At 38.7% G+C, this 22,759-nt stretch overlaps 1 protein-coding gene across 4 annotated transcripts in view; it reads right to left on the bottom strand.

Moving 5' to 3' along the window:
• The window catches only part of CREB5 (cAMP responsive element binding protein 5), a 382,280-nt gene that overhangs the window by 105,235 nt on the left and 254,286 nt on the right, over window positions 1-22,759 (bottom strand). Inside the window, exon 1 of one of the 4 annotated variants that reach the window (XM_069958738.1) lies at window positions 18,724-18,798. The exons of the other annotated variants lie outside the window; for them this stretch is intronic. Within the exon in view, the coding sequence (XP_069814839.1) occupies window positions 18,724-18,734 (11 nt within the window). The 5' untranslated portion in view covers window positions 18,735-18,798. Of the gene's footprint in view, window positions 1-18,723; window positions 18,799-22,759 lie in introns of those variants that run through there. 4 annotated transcript variants of the gene reach the window in all.

Here is a 22,759-nt window from a genome sequence, read left to right on the forward strand (position 1 = left end):
TGTGTTTTCAATCCACTCCTGGTTTTGGTTGCTATGAGGACTTGACATGAGGACCAAATACAGCCTCAAATATACATAGTGTGAACCCAGCCTAAACACGCAAAACGTACATAATCCTGAAGGCCGGGATAACTCCATTCTTAAGCGTTTTCGATTGTTTGTTTGTTTTAGAACGTCCACAAACATTTGCAGGTCTACACCTTTGTGAGGACCGGATATGTTCCTCTATGGGACATGGTGGGAGCTGAATATGTTGCTAAGTGAGCAGCGGGAGCAGAACTTTTTGCTGGGTTAGTAATTCTATCTGTCGGGATACGATCATATTTAACTGTGTGCTTCATATCATGTGTTGTCAAAAGTGCAATTCATTCTCCAAAATGAAAACAAAGCTCCATCAGGCACAGACTTGCTTGTAGGAGCTTCAGATTGAAAACACAATAATTTTCATTTTTATTACAGTTTCCCTAAGGGAAAGTATTTTATTACAAAAAGAAGAGAAAAAAAAAGTCTGAAGAACACTATGGGATATGTATCGATGCATTGTTCTAGCACTAATCTAGTTCCTAGAGAGCTGAGCCTCTGCAGACAGATTACTTTTACCTGGGTACTTGTATAAACAGCATTCGTGAAGTCACAGACTAGATAAGCCATTCTTTCAATTTACATGTCAGTGATGACAGGTAGAAATTTCAGGCTCCTGACTATAGTGATAGATATCACAGTGCCCCAGACCCGGGCCTGCTGCTGTCACATCGGTTAATCATTAGGATGTGTCCGGGATAAATGATGGATTTGGCTACTTGAAGCATTGCTAGGAAAGAACGGCTCATACGCATAAGTCCAGCTCTGTCTAACAGTAAATCTTATAGCAATTACGTATATCACAAATCCTGGAATCGAAACAGGGTTATATAGACGGTGAGCTGACAGATGAGCGAAAAGCCAAAACTAATGCCAGTGTGCACTTACCCCTTCATTTCGATAAAAAATTTTTACTAAATATTAATAAAACAAGCCATGGTAATATATATGCATAGACATTAGCGATTCTTGGAATTATTTATCGTAGTGAAGCTTTTGGGGGTAGTGGAGTAAAAAAATGAGTATATATTAAGCACATACAGGAGTTGTCCATCGCTTAAAGCGACTGTACCCACAATCTGTCCCCCCCAAACCACTTGTACCTCCAGATAGCTGCTTTTAATCCAAGATCTGTCCTGGGGTCCGTTCGGCAGGTGATGCAGTTATTGTCCTAAAAAACAACTTTTAAACTTGCAGCCCTGAGTCAAACAGCCGTGGCCTAGAATATCTGTGCCCTAACTTTGCACCATCCGTCTGTCCCTCCTCCCCACCCTGTTATTCATTAGGAATGCCCCTAGAACATTTTCTCCTATCTGAACATTGCACAGGTGCCTAACGATCCAGCCCATGTGCCGTGCTGACACAGGTGATGAATAGGAGAATACCTGACTGGAGCAATCCTAATGATAAAGAGGGTGGGGAGGAGAAACGGAGGGGTGGTGCAAAGTTAGTGCACAGATATTCTAGGCCACGGCAGTTTGGCACAGCGCTGCCAGTTTAAAAGTAGTTTTTTAGGACAATAACTGCATCACTTGCTAAACGGACCCCGTGACAGACCTTGGATTAAAAGCAGCTATCCGAAGGTACAAGTGGTTTGGGGGGACAGATTGTGGGTACAGAGTCACTTTAACTTGTATTAGAAGTATTAAAGGGATATTCTACCAAAGAAAATATATGAATTTGTAATTTTTTTTAAAAAACCTCAAGTCTTCCAGTACATATCCACTGCTGTATGTCCTGCAGGAAGTGGTTTATTCTTTCCAGTCTGACACAGTTCTCTCTGCTGTAGCTCCTATGTGTGACAGGAACTGGCCGGAGCAGAAGAGGTTTTCTATGGGGATCAGCTACTGCTTTGGACTTTTCTTATAACGGACAGAGGCGGAAGCAGAGAGCACTGTGTCAGACTAGAAAGAATACACCACTTAATACACAGAATACCACAGAATACAAGACTTAAGATTTTTAAATAGAAGTAAATTACAAATTTATATAATGCTCTGACACCAGTTAGTTTATAAGATGTTTCTTTTTGCTGGAGTACCCCTTTAATAAAGAAATATTAAATTAAGAAATTCAGTTGTCCTCAATTTAAACTTTTTTTAATGGCCACATGAAAAAAGCAGTACTTAACTGCTGTGGCCTCCCATTGCTGTAGTGGCCGCTACCGATCACTTACTGGGAAGTACCCATTGACGTCAGTCAGTGACTGGCTAAGTGACTTCCATATGTCAAGGTAGACCAGAAAGTGATAAACAGCAGGACTAGGCACCATCAGAATGGAATGGCAGCAGGTAAGGTTTATTCATCAGTAGACAATCCCTTTAATGGTGCGTTCACACCTACAGGATCTGCAGCTGATTTTCTGCAGCAGATTTCATTTAAATAACTGATCACAGCATCAAATCTGCTGCCGATCCTGTTGGTGTGAACGCACCCTAAAGCCTACCTATAACTTGAGACAGTGCAGCAGGATACAGTGGAAAACTGCAGGTACGCTGTCCCATTCTGAGCAGGGAACAGTGCTCCGTACTACAATTACACTGTGTGCATTGTCCAAGTGATAGGCATAATAGGTACGAGGTAGCCTTATTTAATTAAAAAATCAAAACAGCAGACATGTACAACGTACTTGGGGGCTGGATGTAGGACGCCTTACAATCTCACAAAGCAAAAGTGTTGGTTCATAACAAACAACGTGTGCCTGCAGAATCACGTGGTGAATATAACATGTAAACATTGCCAAAAGTATGAAATAATTTCTATTTCACAAGACCACATGTTTATACAACTAGTTCTCAGAGATTTCACAACTCCATGAAAATAATAGCCAAGAAAGTCCTGTTTAAAAGACACTGAAAGGAGAAAACTTAATAGAAACTGGTAGATGTCTTAATTCTCTTAGTATAAAAGTCAGTGAGTTCCCAGCATCTCTATAGAGCAGGGACGGGGAACCTTCAGCCCTCCAGTTGTTGCAAAACTACAATTTCCATCATGCCAGGACAGCCAAAGCTTAAGCTTTGGCTGTCCAGGCATGATGGGAATTGTAGTTTTGCAACAGCTGGAGGGCTGAAGGTTCCCCATCGCTGCTCCAGAATAAAGAAAAAAATTTCATACAAAATAAACTAGAGTGGACTCCAAAAGAAAGCATCGCCCACCTGTAATAAGTCTCTATTAGTGATGAGCGAACATGTTCATAAATGTTCGTACGAACATGCCACCAATTGTTTGTGTTCGCCGGTCCCAAACAATTTGTTCGATGATCAGAATGGTTATATCAATCACTTTCAAATATATTTGAACCTTTATCTCACGATGTACGCAACTGTGCAATTTATGCTTTGCACCTGATAATCTGTACACATCTGCGTAGCTCTAAACCAAAACGTAAGCAACAATGTAATTTACGCTTTGCACCTGATAATCTGTACTCATGTGCATAGACCGAAACGTGCGCTTCTACTGTACGTTTGTTATTTGTTTGTAAATGTTCAGTGTACATGAACTCGAACCGATCACAATCATTTTTTTTATATTCGCGTTCTGGATTCGAACCGAACATTGGGATGTTCGCTCATCACTAGTCTCTATACACCAGTTGGAGTTAGGACTCTGCTGAGCTGCATCTTAGGCATCTTTCTAGCCAAGCAGTACTCTGCTCTGTACTGATAAGAGTCCCAAACCATCTGTGCCTTTTACTTTTGGAGGAGACTCTGGTAAGGTTAGTGTGAGACAGTTATCTTCCTTTTGGATGAGGGTAATTTGCATAGTTTCCCAATCGAGCATTGCCTGAGAAAAAAATATCTCCACATGCAGTACTACTGGCTGCTCCACTGGAACCCCCTGCTCTCCCCAAGCCACTAATGTAATATTTGGATGTTGTCATTTTTCCCATATATTATACACAACCAAATATTAATTCTGTCCATGTCATATTTTTGACAATTCAAGGTTTTTTTTTTACTCTCTTTGGATATTTAAATATTCTAAGGACACAGAGTTAGTACATATCCACTTATTTCTGAAAATATCTCTGCACCAGATGCAGATGATAAAATTTTGCTCAATTTTGTGTTAATATTTTGTGACTTTTTGCTTTTTTTCTCTTAACTTAGAAAATAGTATGTAAACCACAGATGAGTAATATTAGGGTTGAGTGTCCAAACATACTCAGAAGCACCCAGGCCCGCATCCTTGCTGTTTTGATAACCCATACTAAGCATTTTTAGAAAATAAAGGCAGAGTGCTTTCCTGACAGTGCGGCATCCTAAACTTTTTTGCAGATTACAATCTGAAGAGCAGTGAAAGACATTTTTAGATAGATACATTAGGGGCATCGTAAGTTCACAACAAAGGAACCATAGTGGCTTTTTCACAGTATCGGACAATCTTTAGAAAACAATCTAGAAGCTTTAGAAGATAACATCTACAGCTCTTCACCACTCTAGGGGTGAGCTGATGGAATTATGAGTCCCACCAGAAAAAGCAGATGTTTACATGAAAGTTTAGTTTTCTGTCTTCAATAATAACCCATTGATCAACATTAAAGCGAATGTACCATTAGGTACATCGCTTTAAGTGTTGCACATGAATAGAACGGCGCCGGTGCAGGGGGAAGCCTGTGGCACGATTCTTTTTTTGAACCGCGGCCCAGTTCCAGCGCACGGTAACGGTCTATTACCAAGCACCGGCTCAGGATAAGGCACTGGAGGCGGGCCGGACTGTCCCCAGTGGGAGGAAACCCCCGACCCTCTATCACGCAGCTCCATTGATTCTAATGGAGCCTCCAGTGCTTCAGCCTGGGCCACTGCTCAGTTATAGACCAGCGCAGTGCGCGGGAACATGGCCGCTGGCTTCCCTGCATCGGCCCTGTTCTATTCATTTGCGACACTTAAAGCGAATGTTCCCAATGGTAAATTCGCCTTAAACCAACAAGCGTATAAGAGTCTAGCAAAGTAGATGATCAGAACATCTAATGTCTTCTCAAACCGTTCACAGTGATAGCTATGTTACTTTAACTGGACATGGTTTTTGGAATTTTATATATTGATTTTTGTATTCTTCTACAGCAATAATAAAGTTGTGTATTCGTACAAAAAACAATTCACATATTAAGCCAGCGTCCACTATGACCGTCCCCCTTGCGTCTTTATAAAATACTTGACGTTCCCTTGGTTGCACAGTGCAACCATACAATGGATTTATCGTCTTTTTGAGCGACATGATGGTGTGAATTTTATTCAATATATTTATAATGAGAGCTGAGAAGGATTAATGTAAAGGTTAACGCTTCTCTTAAAATTATATCAGTCATCTGGGAAAATCCCTTAGACATTCAGCAAGTACTTAAGACGTCCCAGGGTATAATGTGAAAAGAGTTACTGTACAGTGTAGTCAGCTTTTTGCAAGGAACTATAGAGGATGTGTTAATGACTGCAGCAAGCCATTCCCTACAGAAAGGAGATTTCATTTTTAATTAGAAGGAAGCTTAATAATGGATCACGCCCTGTTCACACATGCAATGCATTTAGAAAATCTACACTCTCATTTTTCCACATTTTTCCACATGTTGCGGCCTTGCACTAAAAAAAAAGTTCCCCCCATCATTCTGCACTCAATACCCCATGATGATAAAGAAAAAAACTTAATTTTAAAAAGCTTTCAATGAAAATCAATGAAAAGGAAAATTAAAATATTGCATTGACATAAGTATTCAAACCCTTTACTACCGGTGGATGCCATTTTCAGGTCTCTCAAAATATATCTGGCTAAGTTCAAATCAGGGCTCTTTAGGTGCTCATTTACAAACTCCAGACGGACTTTCATGTGAAGAATATTCTTTCTGGCCACTCTGGTGGAGGCTACAGTGATGGCTGACCTTCTGGAGGTTCTCCCATCTGCAGACAGGTTGTTTGGATCTCAGCCACAGTGACCTCTGAGCTCCTGGTCACTTATCTTACCAATGTTCTTCTCCCCTGATTACTTACTTTGATAGAGCTGCTAGCTCTAAAAAGAATCCTGGTTGCTGCAAATGTCTTCCATTTAAAAAATTATGGAGGCCACTGTGTTCTGAACTCTACAGGCAGCTATTTCCTCCTCATTGCTTGATTTTTTTTCTCTGATAAGTATTTTCAGCAGTGAGACTTTATACAGACAGGGCTGTGTCTTTCCTAATGCTGCGTTTACACTGAATGATTATCGTTCGAATTTTCGCATAAACGATCGCATTTGAGCGATAATCGTACCGTGTAAGCAAGCGATCAAACGGCGAGTGAGAAATCGTTCATTTCGATCTTTCAACATGTTCTTAAATCGCCGTTCATCGGTCGCTAAAAATTCGCAGATCGCTTCGTGTAAACAGTCTTTCACCGATTTACCCTATGTAAAGGATGGGCTTAAGCGATCTTAAAAACGATCACAATAACGATTTTTTTTACAAATTTTCAAACCATTTTTCTAACTATTTATTTGTCTAAACGCTGATCTTTATAAAAACCAAATCGTTGCTTCAAAATCGTTAACGATTGGGCGAATTATCGCTCCGTGTAAACGTTGCATAATCCTTTCCGATCAACTAAATATACCACAGGTGACTCCAATCAAAATGCAGAAACATCTCTCAAAGAAAGGAGAGACCCTAGAGCTAAATGTTATGTGTCACAGCAAAGGGTCTGAATACTTATGTCCATGCAAAACTGTAGTTTTTCTTCTTTTAATGTTTGCAAGAAAAAAATCTAAAAATCTACACTCACTTTCTCATTATGGTCTACCTAGCGCAGAATGACGGACTGTATCCATGTTTTCCAGGACTCCCTAGGGCTGCATCCAACTTCGTCATCCGCCGGTATGCAAATGCAGAGGGATCTGACTTGAGCAAGCTCGAATTACACTGAATCATGTTTTACTAGGTGCATCACAGTGTGGGGTTAAATATTTAGGCAGTGGGGGTCAATATGATCAGGGTTCATTGTACTCCGCAGGGTATTATGCTTTACCCTTTTAATAGTTTTGTTACTGCAATAAAGTTTATTACATCTGTACACAGCATATCTGCGTGATCTCATCCAGTCATTTATTCTGAATATACATATCTTTCCAAGAGACCAATTACTAATATGTCAATGGTCTTCTCATGCAAAATTCTGATATTCTGCCCATTTACATGAAATATTAATAAAAGAATTCTAAAACCTAAGCGACCCAAGTCGGTGTCACTGGGAATACGTCAAACAACAGTTATCAGCATCTTGACTGCCTAAACCCCAGCTCTGCTAAAACAATAAACCTCTCAACCCCAACCTTTATCTCACTGTCTGCCTGCTCTCTGTTGACTTATGTTTAAGGATACAGGCATATGTTTTAGGAAGAGATAGAAGAAATAAGGGAAATATGCCGGGATTACTGTAAACTGCAAACTGCTGGCAAAATATTTAGGTTTCTTTTGGTCTGGAGCCAGAGATTTTTTTTTTCTGGAAATGAATACCACATCTTTATTAAGTTATGCCTATCTCTTTTATTTGAAACATACTTCACTTGGTACTAGAAAGAAATATGATAATGCATTTCATAAGCTGCATAAATAAACAAGGGCTAGGATGTAAAGAAGCAGGTTGATTCATTGAAAATTTGTTCTCTATTTGTATTTTACTACATTGGGTCGAAACATAGAGGAAATTGGACAAAAAAAAATTCTGAGAGTGCCGAGTATGCCCAGTTGTTAAAGGCGTTGTCCATGGATGAATATAAAGGACCTTGGTTGCTGCAGAAATAAAAAAAAATCCATGGTCTCCTTCTGCTGCTGTTATTCAGATGATTCCCAGCCCCCGGGGGGGTCATGGCTTTTTTCTGCTTCCAATGATGTTCAAACACGGCAGGAAAAGCCCACCCAGCTAATCAATGAATGAGGTGGGGCAGTGATTGGCCACCGATTGGCTGAGCAGGCAGTTCCTGCAGTGTTGACAGGAAGAAGCCAAAACAGTGAAAGATTGGGAACTGTCTGAACAGCAGTGGTAGGGAAGTGGGCAAGTGAGTGAATATAGGTTACTTTTTATTTCAGCAGCACCTGGGCCCATTGTAAAAAAAATTTGTATCCACAGACGACCCCTTTAAGGAGATAATAATGGCAAAGACATAATTCTATGTATGAGAGATAAATATGTAGTGTACCTATCATTCCACACTAGCGGCAGGATACTCTGTCAAAATCCTGGTGGTATGGTGCCATTTCAGGTGCACGCTGGAGACAGAATTCTGCTGGAAGCGCACTTGACTGCGTTGTATAAAATGCACTTTACGGCACTTCCAGAAGAATTCCGCCTCTGGCGCCCACCTGAACAGCCAACATAATGGCAGGATTTTGACAGGGTATTCTGCTGGCAGCACAGGCAATGTGACTTCTTGGTTCTCAGAAACCAAGACCGAGCAAGACAGTTTTTTGCAGCTTCCATCCTCCCATGCAAGAACAGTAAAGCCTCTGCTCTCTTTATAGCTATACTCTTGTGAAAATCATTATAATGTCACAATATTAGACATTTTCTCCCTTTATAGCTGGCATATGGCTTAGTAACACTTAACATGCCACTGTACAAGGTCTGTAGATAGCTTTACTGTGTGCATGAGCCCTAAGAGCTTAAATGGTAGCTAGACATAATCAATTCCTCTCAATGTGGTCTCAATGTGCAGAGAAAGCAGATTATCTACCCTTTAGTAGGTGGTATACATTACAATAATAACTGGATAATAGATGTCCTAAATCCTTAATTCATGTTATCTCAGCTAATTTTGAGTATATAAAATTTTCATATATGAGGTTTTTTAAATATGTAATTATCCATTATCTTCTTCATTTTTCATCTTATGTACAGTAGCAGGTAGCTTGGACTATAAAAATTGGTTATATGGGGAACAAACAGAGTATACATGTGTGAATATGGACTGATAAATGGTCCTTTTCAAATTCAAGAAATCCAAGGGAATAGTTACTTGAGAAAAGTAAAGTAAAATGAAAAACAGTGTGCTTCAGTATTAGATAGATAGATAGATAGATAGATATAAAAATTAACTACACTAGATTATTTTTTGCACTTAAGGATTACAGGAATGTCGCATACTGTATTCTGGTTAACCACACTCACGTTTTGCTCCTTAGGCTCAATCCTTATAGTTTTTATAGGGATTTACTTGGGACTGCAGATACTATGCTATCATAGTACATACTCAGCTCTGCCACATCAATTCATTTTATTATAGCCTATTTAGTCTCTTTAGGTGAATTCCTAAAAGGAAGGAGGACAGCAGAGGGTACAGTGTCCCTCCTCCCAGTAAATATATTGCACCTTCTTCATTACTTTGCTGCCTTTGAGTGTGGAACTGGCAATGAATTTTTCTGTATACAGACGCCCCCACTTCACCCTGAAATAGAACATTTACTTATCCAGAAACTCTTTGAACATTTTTGAAAGTTCTGAACAGACTAGAAACGCAATTTAAGAAAATATTCTTCCAGAGTTGACCTTTAGACTATAGACAGACCGGTTAGTAAACCATTAAACTAATCACTAAATATTTAAGAGAGAATATAAAAGGGACTTGTTCTACATAGAAGCAAAGTTCCTGAAACTTAGTAAAAGTGCCTGGCAGGGGAAGAATGTCATTGACTCATTTGATCTCCAGTAACTATCAGGATAGAATTCCACCTTTGCATCAGACAAGTGTTCTGTGCATGGTAGGGACACTAACAGCTTCTCCGATCAGGTTATTCAGGATGTGATATATCTAGTGAGTCCTGAAGATGTTTTAAAAAACCTGAATATTTTTCCTTAGAATTATGTCTATGTAACCAGAGAAGTTAGGTTATTATAAGTATTATATAAGTACTAAAAACTGAAATGTTATCCTTTTTGCTATCATATGGTCATGTGGGACCTGAACTAATCTATTAGTTGACCTTATAATCAACAATTTCCTACTTCATACTATACTTTTTATTAGACTTTGGCTGGGTTCACACTACGTATATTTCAGTCAGTATTGTGGTCCTCATATTGCAACCAAAACCAGCAGTGGATTAAAAACACAGAAAGGATCTGTTCACACAATGTTGAAATTGAGTGGATGGCCGCCATATAACAGTAAATAACGGACATTATTTCAATATAAAAGCCGGTGTTTTAAAATAACAGCAAATATTTGCCATTAAATGGCGGCCATCCACTCAATTTCAACATTGTGTGAACAGATCCTTTCTGTGTTTTTAAACCACTCCTGGTTTTGGTTGCAATATGAGGACCACAATACTGACTGAAATAAACGTAGTGTGAACCCAGCCTCATACTGTATATGTCAGCAGAGTAGCTCTCCTCTGGAAGGAAAAGAACTTGCTCTCTGCTGCCACCTATTGGAGGCAGCATCCTTTTTAGTACATACTCGACCCATAAGAGCCTTAAAACATGACAGGGGATTATCAACCAACCCAGAAGACCTCCCAAAAGGAAGATACCCAACTGTAGCCAACTATAGACAGTTCAATGTATAAACTATGTTTATTAAGTGTTAAATATATGTCTATTAAATGCCATAGCGTAATTGACCATGTATTGACATGTATTGAGCGTGCATACAGGATATAGCATGTAATCTAATTTAAAGATGAGTCAGATTGTTCGGCATTTGAAAACTGATGGCTGAAGAAGTTGGGAGTCCTGGAAAACATGGATACAGCCTATAGCCTATGGCTGTTTCCAGGTTTTCCCAGACTTACTAGGGCTGCATCCAACTTCTTCAGCCACCAGTAAATGCTTAACAATCGAACCCAAGCATGCTCGAGTTGCACTTTCATCTTTATCTAATAGCTTTTGGCTACATATACACAGGCTGTATTAACTTCAGACAGCATTATGTATTCCAGGCATATTCATATCTGACACCAAGAAGCATGTTTTAGACCCAGCACATGAGGCTTGAGCTTTATATCACAAACATCATATAGCAAAGGCTAATACAATGAGGAATTACACCTCTAGTAAAAAGCATAATGTGTTTCACATGTTCCTAATATATCATGTGCATATTATTGGCCATAAGCTTAGATCCACATAGCTCAATTTTACATTGCTGTCTCAAAGGTACACCCATAACCTGCCAAAAAAACAATAGGCCGTAAATCATTTTCTACACAGCGAAAAAGAAAGTGTCGGCCAAAGACCTTGCGCACATCAGCAGTTTATTTCCTCTCTTTTCAGCTGACTGTGAGTGGATGTTGAAAGGATCTGCATTACACAACTTTGCTAATGCACTAATGATATAGTTACGTCCATTCCTACTGTAGTAACCACGGACAATAGTGACAACCATGCGTCTCATTTGTACAACTGTGATACTTTAAATGCTTTGATTGGTAGATTATTAGCGATTATTATTCTATTACTAAATCCTATTAGATGTCATTACATCACAGGTTGTCCTGTTGTTACTACATGACAAACCCTTCCTGGCCTTGGCACTATGGATCCATTTATAATGTCACGTACTATGCGGGAATATATCAGACCCTTGGATGAGTGTTTTGGAGACCAGGATCCTATATAAAAGAATTGCAAGTACAGTGGTACCTTGGTTTAAGAGTAACTTGGTTTAAGAGGGTTTTGGTTTAAGAGCTCACAGTTTTTCAAAATTGTGACTTGGTTTAAGAGCATTGCTTTGGTTTAAGAGCTCCCTGTACTGGGTGGAAGCGCGAGTTGAGGAGCAGCATGGTCTGCAAGCGGGGTCTACTCTGACCCAGGAATTCTCCCTCACCTTCCAAATCATGGCAGATTCACTTCAGGCTGGGGCTTGCATCAGGGGACAGGACTGTGGAGGTAATCTCTCCATAGCTGTAACCCCTCTCTCCCCGGACAGAGAGTGCTGCTATACTGTGCCCACATCTGCCCTGCTCATTCCTTCATGCTCCCTGCAGTCTCTGTCAGCCTTTGTGTTTCCCATACTCTCCATTACGGTACAGTAACTTATAATATCACATATTCTGCTGTTTCTGAATATTTGTTTCATTTGTTTTACATGTTATTCAGAATAATAAATCATTATTTTATGGGTGAGGAACCAATTGTCTACATCTCTATGATTTCTTATGGGAAAATTTGCCTTGGTTTAAGAGTGGATTTGGATTACAAGCACAGTCCTGTAACAAATTATGCTCTTAATCCAAGGCACCACTATATTACAATTGCAAATGTGCCACTAGCACCAATGCTACCAGGATTTTGCTGAAAATATGTCTGCTGGCAATAGTACAATTACAGAGATGGTGAGTGTAGTTATTACTATGGTGCCCAGTAACTATATGGGCCAGCCTTCACTCCCACATGGCAAAGGATTACCAAATCACAATGTTAAAGGAGGTTTATGGAGAAGTGGAACTTTCTGTGAGTAAAGAAGAGGGCATAGATAGTTTTTGACTCACAGCAACAAGAAAAAAAAACCCAAAAATCAAGAGTAGTGATTAATGCAGGGATACTAACACTTTCCTTACTGCTAAGAGTAGCTATGATATAGTGGGGGCCTACATGTTACTAGCCCCGCTGCTGGCCCTCAGTGCTGGAAATATACACTTCCTTTTCACTGCCTTGCTATAGGAGAAGTCAAGGTTAGGGTTAGGCTGGGTTCACACTGTGTTTTTGCAGTCTATTTAATGTATACATTTTAAACATATCCGAAAACAAGGCAATTGTGTGCATCTGTTTGGATCCATTTTTCCACAGACTTTCATTATAAAAAAAATTTTTAGCGTACAGAAAAATGTGGTTGACTACGTTTTTCTTTTTGTCAAAAGTAACCATTTTAAAATGGATCTGTTAAACAGACTGCAAAATCGAGGTGGACTGAGCCTTAGTATGAACTATACCAGTTAGGCTAGGTTCACACTGCGTTTTCAGCATCCGTTTAACGCATCCGTTTTTTGCAAAAAACGCATGAAAAACGGATTGCAAAAAACGGATTCATTTCTGTGCATCCGTTTTTCCATTGACTTCCATTATAAAAAAAAACGGATCCGTTTTTTTTGGCGGACCAAAACGGACCAAAAAACGTTGCTGACCCTATTTTTCTGGACGTTAAAAAAACCGGATCCGTTAAACGGATGCTGAAAACGCAGTGTGAACCTAGCCTTATCCACTAGTTATTTTCTGTAAAATATAGATTTTTGTCGGCATACTGTACATGTTCCCCATTGCTCTTCCTCCAGCTTTTTTTTTTTCAAAATACTGTAAAGTATATAGAAATTTTACTCTTTTATACTTTGTTCTTATGCAAATGCATTCTCTATTTATAAATAACCAGTATTTTTTTCTGCTTCCTTTTTTATATGGTCATACATATTGTCTCTTTGTGAGATCTTTACAATGAGGAAATCATATATACAATACTTTTAGAATGAGGCCTAATAGCATCCCCGGAAATAAATATGTCAAGTACCACCGGATTCCCAGTCCAAAAGGAGGCATCAATTTACTGAATACAACAAGGGGTGTTGCTCCCCAGAACGACAATATTTCCAATTGGTAAAATTTAACTTTTATTATGTTCCCATTAAAATACAAAATACAAACAAATAAAAAACGCACAAAGTGAACTGTGATTAAAAACTGTACACCATCTATGTAAAGTGAAATACATAGGGAAATCTGGCAGGTACTTTATCAAAGTCTTTTATAAAGTCACAAAGGTTACGAAACATGTCAGACTGATAGGGCAATTTTAATACTGTCCACCATCTATTTCCTGATATCGGCAGTTTTAAAATGGGGCCCTAGCTAGCTGGAGCGTATCGCGAAAATCGCTCTATGGGTCTAGACAGGAAAAACCACGTCTTGTCGTTATACAACCTTATTGCATTTCCATTTGTGGGGTACATAGTGATATACATATAACTACCTAAAATGAGTGTTTGGTTTAGAAATGTCTCTTTCTCCTTGGAGGATCAACCTTTAGATTTCAATGGGCACCATGTAGTACCACATTTGCCCTGTGGAGGTGCTGCAGAGAAATTAAATACCTGCCAGGTTTCCCTGCCATTTCTATCAGCAGGAAGCCCTTCAATAAGTTTATTCTCATGATACTATTAAGAAGAAGGGACGTTATCAGGGCATGTACAATCAGCGACTTCTTGTACTGGACTAGGAGTGACAAGAGGACTGAATGTATTTTTTTTTCAATTTTCCACCTAATCCATGACACTCTGAGGCTGGGTTCACACACAGTATATTTCAGGCAGTGTTTGGTCCTCATATCAGGTCCTCATTGCAACCAAAACCAGGAGTGGATTGAAAACACAGAAAGGCTCTGTTCATATAATGTTGAAATTGAGTGGATGGCCGTTATATGGGTGGGTTCACACTACGGAATTCTTGCGGAAAATGTCAGCGGAATTCCGTCAGCTGTCCGCCCGCACATCTGGGCGCCTTTCCGCCGGCCCCATAGACACCATTCTATGGGCAGGCGTATACGCTGAAAGAAGTGTCATGTCACTTCTTTCAGCGGATCGCGGAATACCCCGGCCCATAGAATGGTGTCTATGGAGCCGGCGGAAAAGCGCGTGCCCGTGCAGGCGGACATTGTCCGCAAGAATTCCGTAGTGTGAACACGCCCTATAACGGTAAATAACTGCCATTATTTCAATACAACAGACGTTGTTTTAAAATAACAGAAAATATTTGCCATTAAATGGCGGCCATCCACTCAATTTCAACATTATGTGATCATAGCCTTTCTGTGTTTTTAATCCACTCCTGGTTTTGGTTGCTATGAGGACCTGACATGAGAACCAAATACAGCCTGAAATATACTGTGTGTGAATCCAGCCGTGAAAGTGTATTTTTATAATCAGAAAAATCCCTTTAAATTCTGAACGTTTCATGCTGGAGTCTGGGAAAGCTGGATGGAAACCCTCCATGAGAGAATGACTGGTGTCATATTAATGGTCTCTTAGAAAAGAAAAAAAAAAAAAAAAAAAGAAAAATGCAGGTGCACATTTACAGAGTGCTTTGTCATGCCTGCTCTTAAAAAAATAAAGATACAAAAAATGTCCACATAAATCAGCTTTAATGAGAAAAAGGAAGGAAATGTAAGAAACAAAAAGAAAAACGTGTATAAATGATTGTACTCAGGACGACTTACTCAAAGCTTGTGTCCTCAGCTGACTGGTCTACTATAGTGTGCACAGTGTACATTACACGCATACTTCCACTCTTTTTATGTATCGCTTGGATGCAATCAAGTATTTTACTACTGGAAATCCTGTATAAGGTATCTAAACAAATGCCTGGTTTTAAAGCTGAGTTGTTTAAATAGGAATAAATAAAATTCTCATTTTTCGTACAGTGAATGTGAAAATGCTGCTCATTTAGTTATTTAGTAATGATGACATTTTTCTATATTAGAGTAAGTGTTGTGTGTAGTAAAAATATAAGAAAACCTACATGTAACATAGATCCTACTGTAGCAAAAGTATTGAGTAGTAAAGAAAGTAAAAAAAAAAAAAAATAATCAACACGTTAAGAGTTAATAGTATAAGTGCATAGAATAAGATTACATAAAATAAGAATAGATGTAGCAGAGCTAAGTTTATTCTTCAACTTGTTAGGCCTGAAGATCATGTGGTAGGGTCAAAGCTATGATAACTCAGCCTGAACTATCTAAACTCTGCTACATCACTAACCGTCAGCTTTTAATGGGATGTCAAACAACCTCTAGTGTCTACTTTCACACTACATTCACTACCATACATATAGACCGTACAGTTTGTATAGAATGATATTCAACTCACATGTGCTAACACAGAGCCGGCTCTAAAACTTCTGCTCGTAAAAACTTTCCAGGACTTATGATTATAGCAGCTTTCTATTATGAATTTAACTTGTCTGGTGAGTATATTACTATTAATGGTCTATTAATGGTTTATTAAAGGGAAAGGCTCCGCCGCTACACAACATATAAAGGAAAATAAAGGGTTGTCTAGGCTCCTCCCACAATACAAACCACTGCAGTCAGCTCATAGAAACAATGTATCCCAGCTGGAAATGGCTTTGGCTGAATAGTGTTATATATTACTTTTTTATGAACATTACAAACAGGAACACAATATAATTCTTTGTGTTTACGTGAAAACGTGCAGTAAAGTCAAAACTTTTAATAGTTTGGTGTACACCGCCAATATTTAGTAATCCTGGGTTCTACGTCCAATACTGTTACAAATCGGAAATTCACTATTATTAAGGTGAAAATATAGTTTTAAAGAATGATTGAAACGATTATGAATGTTTGAACTATATCATAGTTTGTAACTATTACATCAATTTACCATTGCCTTATACTGTACATTGTAACATAGTTTCATTGGGAAAAAAAAGACACGAACATCAAGTTAAAAGAATATTATAGAGAAACTTTCAGTGTTTGTTTTGTTTAATATATAAAGTTCCCATCAATATATATATATATATATATATAATTATTATTATTATTATTTCTAGCGACAACATATTTTTCACTGATTTTTTAAAAAATATCTAAAAATGACAACTTCACAATTTATTAATAATATATTAATGACGTATAATAATTTCTATATAGATACTGTAAAACACTGTATACTGTACGATCAATGTTTCTTATAAGGTTAAGGCCCTCTTGACAGATCTATTTAGTATATGTTTTAATTTTTTTTAATTATTTAATTTATTGGCCAGGATATATTTCTTATAAAGAATACTATGTTAAACGTATACGTTACTCGTATCAGGGGTCTCATTTATAATGCACAGCTGTATCATAGATACATAATTTTCATAAATTCATAATACATAATATTCATAAAAATTAAAGTACCCTGAATTACTGTATGTATAGAGGTGAGAAGTACTAAGATGAATTAAAGTTTTATTTAACAAGCCTCTGTGTTATTGTATCTGATGTTTATAGTCATATACGCTAAGACTTTCCAGCCCCTAAGACATACCTATCCGTGTGCTGACCATGTGAAGTGACTGTAAGTGAAGTGAACTATTCCAAGGAGTTGTGTTTTGTACTTTACACCTCTGCTGTTTCCAATGAGTCTAAACAAGTTTCTCCCAGCAGACTGTGTCATGACACGGACCCTGGCTACAGAGTCATGAGCAATGAATGAGGTACTTGCCTATCTGTCAATACACTTCCTTCTCTACAAGTTGTGCTCTTGTCAGGCCAGCAAGACATCTCACAGATGAGCTTCGAGGAATTCAGCCACTGTCTGCAGAAACCACTTCATTGTATTTACAACACAGCCAAGCTTTATCCTGATTTGCTGGCAGCCAATGTGCACTCTCTTTGAATGACACTTTTACACTTATATCTTACACCAAACTGCTGAAAAGTACAGAAAAAAAAAAAAAAAAGAAAGAACCTGATCAACGAGAAAAGAAGATGCAGGATTTTCCACTTGCCAGTTACAACAGGTTTTATGTAGCACATCTACAGATTAACCAGTTCGCTACTGAAGATAGAGAAAAACCAAATTTGTTGACTCTCTTAGTTGCATTACATCATATTGTTTCAAATAACAAACTTAACTCCAATCTCAGCTGTGTACTTTAACTAAGAATACAACAACTTCCTCATTCTCCACCGCACGTTAATAATTTCTCTTATTCCCAATCACGGAATTGGATGGCGTTACCGGTGATCATTGTTTTCATTGTCAGATAGGGATTACAGCAGGTTACGTCTGCATAAATTAAGTACCAGCCAGAAACATTAGCAGCAAGACAAGAGCACACATACTATAGTAACTGAAGTGTACAGTACGTCAGTGCTGGCTGCTGCCTACTACTCAGGTGAGTCATTGTTTAGCCGGAGAAAAGTTTGTGAAAACTAAATTCCAGCACTATAATGGGGAACCGTAAAGTAATCTGAGAGTGGAAACCCGAGATCACATTGTCATTGGGAGATTAGCGCTCTCTCTGTCCGATAAATACAAATGGTCACTAAATCTTTTGCAGAAAGGTCATTTTCTAATGAACTAGTTAAACTTTCACCTCCTTGACGTTCGGAGAAGGTGCGCAGCTCTTCTTGACTATTTAATATCCCCGAAAATAATTTGCAGCTGTGATAACATCCCAATCTTTCCTTTTTTTTTTTTTTCTAAACCAACAATATAACATGGCTTTTCCTAATAACAGATAAAAGAAGGCGTCTGCGAATCATTAGTGATGGCAGGCTATAGCCAGTTCACGTTCCTGATACTGATAATAAACTATAGCCCCCAGGAGAACAGGTAACTACTTTGTAACTCTGACCCTTTTCACTCTCGCATTACTTAACTGGGCTACGGAGCCAACATTACATCACTTACTAAGCATTGGTCCCTTCTCATTAACCCACTAATGACTACTCATCTCTTGGTTGGAATGCACAACTTCGACTCTGCGCTGCTCAGCCCGTGCTCTACCTCCTCCTCCTGCTGCTTCTGTTCTTCAACAACAAAGTAACTCCTAGCAAAGTGTCTACAGAAATGTCACTTGAGACAAACTGTGCATGCATAGTCCTATTCTAAAATATACAAGAAAAATATTCATAAATGTAAAAAAAAAATTTTTTTTTGAAAAGCGAGCAACTTACCTCATGGACATCACTGATTCTGTATTCCCTGCTGAGGAGCAGAACACGAGAGCCCTGGAATGAGTGTATGTAGAACCAGAGCCAAAGCTTAACTAGCCTGTGTGAGTCATATCCTTCCCATTTGATTCCCCTCCAGATGGTGATGTAATGCTCTGGCCCTCTCTCTCACTCTCTCTCTCAGTGCACACACCAACCCCTCCTTCTCATTTTAGCTCAGTGCTGGTGAAGTCACCATTTAATTCTGGCAGAGCTGCAACGAAAAAACTTCAACGTAACCAAAACAGCCCAAGGCGATGTTCCAAACTTGGTGGTGCAGTTGCCGCTGGAAACGGGATAAACTTCGGGAGAAACAGTGTCACAAAAAGCTGGAACAGCTGTCAAAAACGTCACATCCAAAGGCTCTCCACAGTGATAATGATGTGTGTATTTACACCAGCAAATGAAGGGTCCTATAGTCAGTGTCATAGATTGGCTTGCTCATTTTTTAGATGTTTTTGGACCTATAGCTAATTTCTATAACAAATCTATTATAATGAATGACATAAATAGTGGTAGTAAGGTGGTCATCAACCTGTGTCTCTCCAGCTGTTGTACAACTACATTGCAGTTGTATTGGCTGCTTGGGCATGCTGGGAGTTTCACAGACACAGGTTGGAGATCACTGCTGTACAAACTTTTCTTTACACCTAACAGGCTCTATTCCAGGGATAGGGAACCTTTGGCCCTGTCCAGGTATGATGGGAAGTGTAGTTTTACAACAGCTGGAGGGCCAAAGGTTCCCCATCCCTGCTATATTAATTAACAGTGGGTGGCTCCATTCACTGACAGCAAGCAGATATGATAAGAAAGGTGGGGGACTGAAACTTAAAATAGTATAAGAAGTAATGATTCCATTAAATTAGATGAAAAGCAACTTATTTTAACAATTCCTGAAAATTGTAAAGAAATATATTATACACATACATTTTATATGCTCTTTTTAAGGTGGCAGTTATTTATTTTTTTAGGGGTTGTAATTATTTATTGACAAGGCGGGGAGGAACTTCCTCCCGCACCTAATTTATTAAGGTTTATGCCTGGGAACAGGTATAAAAAAGGCAAAAATCTACACCTGTTCCAGAGCAGTTAGTAAATCCGGCCAGGAAAATGGAGGACAAGGCTTTATCTTAGACTGGTGTAATGTCCCCCAATATCCACATGATATAGCATTTCCCCCCCCTCCCATAGACTTCAATAGGGGAAAAAAAAAACATGTCTATATGTATATGGATGGTTTTCCCAAATTCTTCAAAAGAAGTCCTGTAATCACATGAAAAAAAAATCACATGAGGTAATTAAAAAAAGCAAGGAATAAACTGCCTGTATAGATAAAAGTGCCTATACTAACTTACACTGAAACACCAGAACATAAAAATGAAAAAAAAAGAAAGAAAGAAAAACTGCAAGAAGCTTTTTCTTTTATGGTGTTTTTCAGGCCTAAAAAGTTATGCAAAATTGGTGTCTGGCTGAAGTCTAAGGCTGCATTCACATGTTTCGTGTTCTGCACGGAACATGGACGTGGAATGCCTGTAACGGACTTCTCCCCCGGGCAGCATCTGTGATAAGATGCTGAGAGCGGGGGAACTGTACAGATATGCGCCGCGCTGTAATGGCATGTAATAAAATTAGATTAGATTAGATTAGGCCATTTTTAGGCACATTTGGGTTAGATTCCTGTTTATTATTTTTTGACCCAAAAGTTCCAAGATGCCCCCCCAGCCCATATCAAAGCTAAACTTGATAAATCCCTTCTTTAAAGGGGTAGTTCAGCGATAAATATTTTCTTTCAAATTCATTGGTATCAGAAAGTGTCAGAGATTTGTAATTACTTCGATTAAAAAAATCAAAAGTCTTCCAGTACTTATCAGCTGCTGTATGTCCTGCAGAAAGTGGTGTATTCTTTCCAGTCTGATACAGTGCTCTCTGCTGCCACCTCTGTCTGTGACAGGAACTGTTAACAGTTGGAATCCCTACAGAAAACCTCTCCTGCTCTTCAGACTGGATTCCTGCAGGACATACAGCAGCTGACAAGTACTGGACGTGAATTTTTAAAGTAAGTAAATTACAAATCTCTTTCTGGCACCAGGTGATCTGAAAGAATTTTTTTTCTGAACTACCCCTTTAAGCTACGCAACTGGAAATCTACTTTGAAATATAACATATATATATATAAATATATATATATATATATATATATATATATATATATATATATTTATATATATATATATATATATATTGGGTCTGGAAAGCTTTTATAAACATTTTGGTTCATTAAAGGAGTTATTCAGAATTAGATAAAACTGTCCTCAGTTTGTATGTAGTTTTGAAGCTCAGTTTCTTTAAAAAAGAATGGAGCTGAGTTGTATTAACATACCCAACCTAAGGGCAGGAGTGGCGCTGTGTTTGGAAGAAAGCAGCTATATTATTCTAATCCCTTTAATTTATTATTCTATTCTACATACAGTGGTGCCTTGGATTACGAGCATAATTTGCTCCAGAACCGTTCTTGTAATCCAAATCCACTATTAAACCAAAACAAAACTTCCCATAAGAAATCACAGAAATGCTGACAATTGGTTATACACCCCAAAAATAATGTTTTTTTTTTATTGTAAATAACATGTAAAACAGATGAAACATACATTCAGAAACAGTAGAATATGTGATATTATAAGTTACTGTACGGTATAGCAATCAGCATGTGGAGTATAATGTATACTAAGTGCATAAGCCTGAAAAAACTATCACTCCTAAAATACTTTGATTTCAAGTATTTACCACAATATGGATTTTTCTGGCTAACACGGTACCATACTATACAATTTTTTTTAATATAGATACAGGATGGAACTGCACATCCCTATAATGGCGAGGATGGGAAACACAAGGGCTGATAGAGACTGTAGGGATGAGCAGGGCAGATGTGGGCACAGTATAGCAGCACTCTCTGACCGGGGAGAGAGGGGTTACAGCTATGGAGAGATTACCTCCACAGTCCTGTCCCCTGATGTAAGCCCCAGCCTGAAGCAGATCTGCCATGATTTGGAAGGGGAAGGAGACTTCCTGGGTCAGACACACTGATGGTTAAGGTGGATCTCCTTTATTCAAAGATGGCAGCCAGTTTATATACCCTGGGGGCGTGTATACTTCTACTAAGGCTTGTGTCAGTACTTTATTGGCTGAGGTACAAAAGGAGGTAGTTACGTAGCACTAGTGTTTACTAAGGTAAGCTGTAAGGAATGTAAATATCTCAACTTGTTTAGAAGGTCAGCGCCATATTGTAATGGCTTCACAAAATATACAAAATATCACATCCTTAACAGTACAGTGCTGTAGTGTAGACCATTCTGTGCAGGCAATGCCCCTCCCCCACTCCCGCTCCCATGCAGTACAGGAAGCTCTTAAACCAAAGCAATGCTTTTAAACCAAGTCACAATTTTGAAAAACTGTGAGCTCTTAAACCCAAACGCTTTTAATCCAAGTTACTCTTAAACCAAGGTACCACTGTATTTACATAAACAGTGTCTGAATGGTTCAGTGCCTGGTCACCTAAAGCACAGGAAAAAAGAAAATGTAGTAAATGAAGAGATAACTATAAAGCCAATAACATTGATATACAGTATACCTAATGGTCAAATAGGGTAACCATTAGTAATGAGTTTGACTCAAGCATGCATCCAAATTCATCAGCCACCGCTATTGAAATGCCGAGCGGTCTGACGTGAGCATGCTCGAGACTCTCATCTCTAGTAAACATGTCTAACAATCCATTTTTGACACTCCCACTGATTGTTATACAGAGAATCATTCTGGGTCAGTTCCTCCCCCGGTTATGGCTAAAAATACTGAGAAAGATATTACATGTGAACCAAGCCTTACACTACATTCACAATGGCGGCTGTGACCCCCCCATCATTGCAAGACAGAAGGTGTCTTAAATATGTCTATGGCTCTTTATAGGAATAACTAAGAAGTCATCTGTTCACTTCCAGCT

Source organism: Dendropsophus ebraccatus, chromosome 2 (assembly GCF_027789765.1).
Source record: "Dendropsophus ebraccatus isolate aDenEbr1 chromosome 2, aDenEbr1.pat, whole genome shotgun sequence".
Lineage (NCBI taxonomy): Eukaryota > Metazoa > Chordata > Amphibia > Anura > Hylidae > Dendropsophus > Dendropsophus ebraccatus.